General features: G+C 51.0%; 1 protein-coding gene across 4 annotated transcripts in view; it reads left to right on the plus strand.

The window, feature by feature from the left end:
- The window catches only part of FNDC3B (fibronectin type III domain containing 3B), a 365496-nt gene that overhangs the window by 284245 nt on the left and 74389 nt on the right, over window positions 1-6862 (plus strand). For all 4 annotated transcript variants that reach the window (XM_045297448.1, XM_045297449.1, XM_004704080.3 and 1 more), the window contains one exon: window positions 2042-2095. In XM_045297448.1, coding sequence (XP_045153383.1) covers window positions 2042-2095 — 54 coding nt within the window. The remainder of the gene's footprint in view (window positions 1-2041; window positions 2096-6862) is intronic.

The raw sequence follows: 6862 nt of genomic DNA on the forward strand, positions 1-6862 counted from the left end.
ACCTGCCCTTGCGTCCACAGAGACACTGAGCACCTCATTCGGCATCTCCCCCTCCAGGAGCTGAGGTCTAATTGGGGGGGCAGAGAAGGGCCATCACGGTGCCATGGTGAAGACGCCGGGCTGCCAACCAAGGGTCAGCGGCTTACAGCACTGACTGCTCTGCTGGCGGGAGATGAGCCGGCTCGTCTGCTTCCCTGGAGGCAACAGCTGTGGAAACCTCACGGGGCAGTCCCAGTCCATCCTGTAGGGTCGCTGTGCATCAGAGTGGACTCAAGGACAGCAGGTTTCCTCTGGAACCTTACCTTTGAGGAAACTCTTGATCCCTTTTTCTGGAGGACTCTCTGAGCCATCCTATGTACAACTCGTGTTAGAAGTGAGTTCCTACCGAGCGCTTCGATTCTGTTTCCCTGTCCCCTGAAGCCAGCCCAAAGAAGCCTATCATTACAGCTCCTGGGAATGTGGAGTATTTGTCAGGGTGCAGGGAGGCACTTGGACGCAGAGCTCGAAGGACTCAGATGGGAAATGGGAGAAAGGAGGGAGAAGGTGGAAAAGAACTTGTTTATTAACATGTAACCAGCCCCTAATGTTACCTTATTAACAATAATAGCATCAGCTCCTGTTTGATAGATGATATATGGTCAACGAAATAGAGTTAGGCATGTTGTATTTGTTAAGTGATATTATTAAAATATATACTGTATATTTACCAAACTATATGTATTCTATCTATATTGAGAGAAAGGTGATTTCCATGTATAACCTCCCAGTTATTTATGACACAACCTTTCGCGAAATAAGTGGTAAGATTACAGGGCTTTCTTCTCCCATTAAGAGTTAAAGTCTCAGAAACCCGCAGGGGCAGCTCTACCCTATCCTTCAGGGTGGAAGAATTGACTCTTGATGGCAGGGCGTTAACTGGTCAAGTAAGTATCAAGCATCAGACCACACAGGAAGAGCACCTCGCCAGGCCAGAGGAGCCCTGTGTGGTGCCTCTGCTGGGCCAAGCCTCTGGGCTACCGGTCGATCTCCTGTGCTTTCCTTGGGGAGAGCCAGAGCCAGTTTTGACCTGGGAGACCCCCTCCTACTCCTCTCTGTCTTGCCTCCCTGCCTCCAAACCTCTCTCATCTATCCCCTTGCCAACACAAACCCACTATGACACACCCCACCCTGGCAAACCTGCTTCCACAAAGGCTCCGTCCTCCACAGCGCTCGACTTCTGTTCTCTCATGTTTGAAACCTGTGTCCTCTGGAAAGCCGAGCCCAGCTGCTACTAAGGAGGGGCCCGTGATAAAACTGCATGCTGTCAGCACGTGAAGGGCCGATAGCCCTGCTTCATCTGCTGAGGATCCTGTTTTCCTCTAACCCCACCCACCCACCCCCAGAGCCACTCTCAGAGGACCCCTGTTGGCGTAGCAGTGACAACGTGGGGCCTTTAGCCTCAAGATCAGTAGTTTGAAACCATCTGCCTCTCTGTGGGAGAAAGAAGTTCTACTCCCGGAACGAACTTCCGTCTTAGAAACCCCGGGGATAGTGGCTGTGAGTCGAAATCAGCTCGGTGGCTGTGTGTTTGCTGGTGCAGTGCAGCTCTCATTGCCACAAGTGGCTTTCTCACTGTAGTCACTTAAAAACAGCCAAAAAAGCAGGCGTGCAACATGGTAGATAGAAAACTGCTTCTTTTTGACGGGGACCCTCCTTGGGTCTGTTTCACCTCATCAGACCCCTGGGAGTGCCTGGGGGTGCAACCACTGTGTCTCTCTCCCCCAGCCACCCCCTCACCTCTGGAGTTTCAGTGCCACTTCACCCTGATAGAGCCCAGGGGCCCCCACGAAGCGGTGACGGGGAAGGCATGTGCGGCTGTTGGTGGGAAGTGGTTTCTCGCCCTGTGGCCGAGCTTGTATCGGGTGGTTTGTGACAAGGCGTGATCAAGGAGATTCAGGTCTGTCCCATGAGGGAGGACACTGAACTGCCGGGACCTTGTGTTTGTCTGTCACATGTTGTTTATGGACGCTTTTTTTCTAATCTAATTTTATTATTATTTTAGGCACCAGTTGACAATGGTTCAAAAATCACCAACTACCTTTTAGAATGGGATGAGGTAAGCATCTTTTCACAGTCATCCAAAAATATCATTTCAAGAGTAAATAATGGTATTTATTGCCGCTGAAAGTCCATTTTATATTTGTATAAGGGATACTAGAGAGCATCCAAGGAATGCATGTGGAGAAAACAGTGGGGAGCCAGTGGCTATTGGCTTTGTAAGATGAAGGGAAATTGATGTCGGGTCATGAATTGTGCACTAAAATATATTGATGTACTTGGCTTCTTTGCCAGAAATGCTTCCGAAAGAGAAGAAAGTATCTTACATGTGTTGGGATCCATCAGTGTCTAAGCAGCCATTCCGTTTCTACATTTACATTTTGAAAAATCAGCTTCTTTGTCGCCTGGTCGTTTGCATAGCGTGTTCTGCTGAGATAAACAGTGTGGTGGCTTGGGAAGCAGAAACTGGGCTGTCCTGGCTGTGCCCCGGTGCTGCCCTTCCAAGAGTGGGGCAGTGTGTGTAGGTCTCAGTCTCCCGGCTGTGGCATCGGCCGTTGACCACGCAGCTGCCACCTTAGCCATTTCCACGGCAGAGGGTTGGCTGCTGTCCAGCTGGAGTGGCCTCATGCTCAAGGCCACTTGGCAGGGTGGTGACGCGGGGCATTTCCGCCCCGACCGACAGTGCTCCCGGAGCCGCGGGCAGGAAAGGCTGATGCAGGAGCGTGTCCTGTGGTGTGGGGGGTGTGATTCCTGGGTGTGCCCTGGCTGTGCCCTCTCTGTGCTTAAGCACGGAGCATGAGAATAGGAAATGAAGACTTGGGGGTGGGGAGGCGAAATGTAAGCGAAGTAATCCTGTAGACTTTAAATGTAGGGAGTCTGAGAAGGTTAAGAATGTAGGCAGGGGAACCAATTAATTACCTGTCAGGTGCGGTGAAGGATTTTAGCCCAATGCGAAGTGAAAGTGGGACTCGATCCATGTGGTAAGTTTTGACTGCGCTCTGCCGAAGCCTGTTTTGCCCCCTGGGTGGCATCTGCACAGCTAGACTTGCAAGTGACCCAAGACAACAGTCTCTTGTTGTTGGGAGCCCTGTGTGGATAGAGGGGATCGAAGGGAGAAATCTCAGCCTTGGCTAGCACATTTTATACATTAAGTGACTTTCCTTTCAAGGCGGTCTGATTGGAAAGGGAACCACCTCTTGGGCCCTTGTGGGGAAAAGATCTTTGTCAACAGCCAGGAAAGTGAGAAAGGAACTTGGCTGACCTTTATAAAGCGCCTGGGAACATCTCTCAGAAGGACGAGGAAGAGTGTCGTGGAGTCTGATGTTAAGTGTGTTGGTTTGTTAAACACTGACCTGATGTTGTTCCTAGTATCTTGGGGGTTTATACGAAGATCAGGTTAACCAAACAGTGGGGAGAGGCTTTTTTTAAAAAACAGCTTGTCTGCCTTGGACTAGGCATTCATCCGTCGGACCAGAGAAGTTGAGAATTTGAATGGGAAACTTCCAAGGAAAACCCAGGTGCTGCAGGAAATGATGGTGGTGGTGACTCAGTTGCTGGCCCCCTTTCCTGTTGAATTTGAGATGAAAGTGCCCTCGCCTGGTGCTGGGGGGAGAGGGAGGGTGAGTAGGTGAAGCCAGGTCTGAAGGCCATTTACAGCCAGCGGGGCCCACTGTGGAGCAGAGCTCAGAAAGCATTCAGGGATTTGTGTGGCGCTTCCCCCTGCTGGTTCCCTTCTTCCGGCCTTTTCTTAGACTCGGTCTTCTCTCCCTTTCTCTCAGCCTTCCCTTTCCACTCCATCTTCTCTACCAGCTTAGAACTCCTCCTTGCATTGGCTCACTGAAGCTTTGCTGGGGAGTCTATGGTAATGGACCCCACCCGCCCCAGGAAGGCACTGGGCTGTCTTCGCCAACACAAAATCCTTCTGGCCTCTCTGGCTTTAAGACTCACCTCCAAGAAAAACTGTCTGGCTCCAAAGAGCTCCCTTGCCTTCAGGTACCTCGAGCTTTCTGTCAACCGTAGTGTGATCAGAGGAAAGGTCAAGCGTTAGGAGAAGTGGGTCTCCTTCCAAGTGCGGCGCTGAGCGTTGCCGGAATCTGGACCGAAACACTGGGCGGATGGATTCTACTTCTGAGTTCCTGTTGGGCAATTCTGAGACCGAGACCTCTCTGGTCCATGGTTTGCCCACCTGTGAAATGGTGAATAGGTCAGCTCTGAGAGCTTAAAAAAAAAAATGCTGATGTGTTCCACAAAGAGGAACAGACTGAGCCAGGTGCTTCTCATCTCCCTCCCCCCTGCACACTGTAACCTCCAGGATTTACTAGACCTCTCTCGTCTCTTTAAAAATAAAAATGGGTGTGTGAGAAAACTGCTTCATCAGACTCTCGCTGGCTATAATCTTTCAGAAAGAGTTCACCAGGTCTTTTACCCGAAGCCCCTCTGGGTGCATTCAAACCGCCAGACTCTGGTTAGTAGCAGCTACACACTCAACTGTTGGAAGACCTCCTTAGGCTTCCTGCCAGTGAGGGAACAGCAAGTACCTCACACTCATCCCCACCGACGCTGACTTCTTTCGTAAATGGTGTTTTTGACACCACAGCCTGGCAGGCTGCAGTTTTCTAAATCCGAGGCTCAATCAGGGATCTGGTTTTTGGGGGGAGCTTGCTTGAATCAGTCTTTGTATCCCTCATTTCCATGTCACCAAAGGCCTCGAATTCAGGGACAAAAAAAGAAGTACCCACGGGGGAGCGCCGCAGCCAGGCCTGCAGGAAGGGTGGACCCGGGAGGCTCTGACTGCCCCTCTCCAACCTAGTGCTGGTAACTGGTGGGACCCGGGACACCCGGTTCCGGGGACTGTTCAGACTCTGCTGTGGTGGCGTGCCATGGGGCAAGAGAGTGGGAAGCAGCGTTTTGCTGGCATCGTTCTTGCCCACCTTTCCCAGAGAGAGCCTGCTCTTGACTCTTCCCTTTAGGCCCATCTGCCCCGTGCAGACAGCATAAACTCACCGTTGCCCAGGAAACTGCAGAAGCAAATTCATAGTTCAGGGCAAAAAAGGTGGGTTACACAGAGTTGCATCTCACAGCCTGGGAAGGCCCTCTCGGGGACCACTTGGCGTCCCAGAAGCAGTAGTGCCCCCACAGCGTTCCCCAGCCCTGTCTCTGCTCCGAGGCTCCTTGCATGGCATGTATGCACACCACAGCTAAAGTCTGGGTGCACACCATCTGTGGCAGCACACAGCAGTGGCTGTGGTAGGGGTACTTCATTGTTCCATTTGAGGAAACTGGCAGTAAAATGACCGGTGTAAGTGTTGCAGAGGGTCAGTGAAGGGCAAGCGCAGCACAGGGCACGAAGCTCAGGTTCCCTACCTCTAGAAGAAAGCCCTTGGGAACCGAAGCGCATCACCTGAGAGGCAAGTCAGTGCCCAGCCCTGGTTTCTAGGGGGGATTGGGATGCTGTCCCTGAACTCGCCCCCTTGGGCATTGCCACCTGAGCCAGGAGCCAGCAGCCTGCCCACGTTATCGGAAGCACAAGGGCAGTGGGCCTCCGTGGAGAACAGAAAGCAGGGTCTTGGAGCAGTGCTGCACAGAGTCCGTGCCTCACTTCTCCAAGTTCACGGTTGTTCATGTCACCCCACTGCTGCATGGCATGCGCTTGGATAACACTCACAGTCTGGCACAATGTTTCCCTGCTTGTATGTCACAGTGAGTACGTGCAATGAGGCGACTTCTTAACTTTTGGAAGCAATGCGTGAAAAACTGTGACCGTGAGACGGTAAGGAACAACTGAGGAGGCCTCAGTTCGTGTCTCTGCGCAGTTCCTACCCAGTCATGGCACCCAGAACATGTCGCCTAAGGTCCAAGCCTGTATCAGTCCAGGTGGACTAGAGAAACAAATTCATAGACACTCGTGTGTTAAGAAAGAGCTTTATATACAAGAGCAAGTGAATATTGAGAAAATATCCCAGCCCAGATGAAGTCCCTAGTCTGATATTAGCCCATATGTCCAATACCAATGTATAAATTCCTTTTCAGACTCGCAAAACGTAATCACAGTGAATGCTGGGAGCCCACGGGCCAGTGGGTGTGGAAAGCCTTGTGGATCCAGTGGCAGTGTAAGCATCTCAGCACTGACGTGGGTCTCCACGTGGCTTCCCCAGCTCCAGGGCTCTAGCATAGCTCCATGTGTCTTGTCAGCAGGAATATGAAGTAAAGGAAGTATGTCTGGCCTCCAATGAGTTATTTATATCCAAATGAGGTCATCAAGCTGCAACCTGATTGACAGGCTACGCTCCACCCGTTTGCAAGTTGACAGGAGATTATGTAACTGCCACAGAGCCCCACCTCCTCCCAGGAAACAGTGTATGCTGTCTGGGAGCTATGTGAGGATTGAATGGGATTCACTTGGACAAGAGCCCCCTGCCGGTGGTGCTGCACACTCTTGGATGATTGGGCAGCAGCCTGATCACATGAGACAATAGCCGGTTCCCTATAGCGATTATTCCTTGTAGTACGTGGGAACCCTCCTGAGCAGGTGTTAAGATGTGGGCTAGGGGGAAGAAAAGAAGAAGAAGAAGTGTTGTGTAGAAGTTATAGGACATTCTTCTGTGTGGAAATTAGGGAAAACTGATGCCTATGCTATATATAGATGCTACTTTGCCATGAATGTAGCTTCCGGCATGGCTTTGTAGGGAATACAGGGAAGAAACTGGGAAAAGAGCTTTCTTTTTTTTTTTTTTTATCGTTTTATTAGGGGCTCATACAACTCTTGCCACAATCCGTACATACATCAATTGTGTAAAGCACATTTGTACATTCATTGCCCTCATCA

Source organism: Echinops telfairi, unplaced genomic scaffold, assembly GCF_000313985.2.
Source record: "Echinops telfairi isolate 266 unplaced genomic scaffold, ASM31398v2 ScPeMD7_7420;HRSCAF=8458, whole genome shotgun sequence".
Classification (NCBI taxonomy): Eukaryota; Metazoa; Chordata; class Mammalia; order Afrosoricida; family Tenrecidae; genus Echinops; species Echinops telfairi.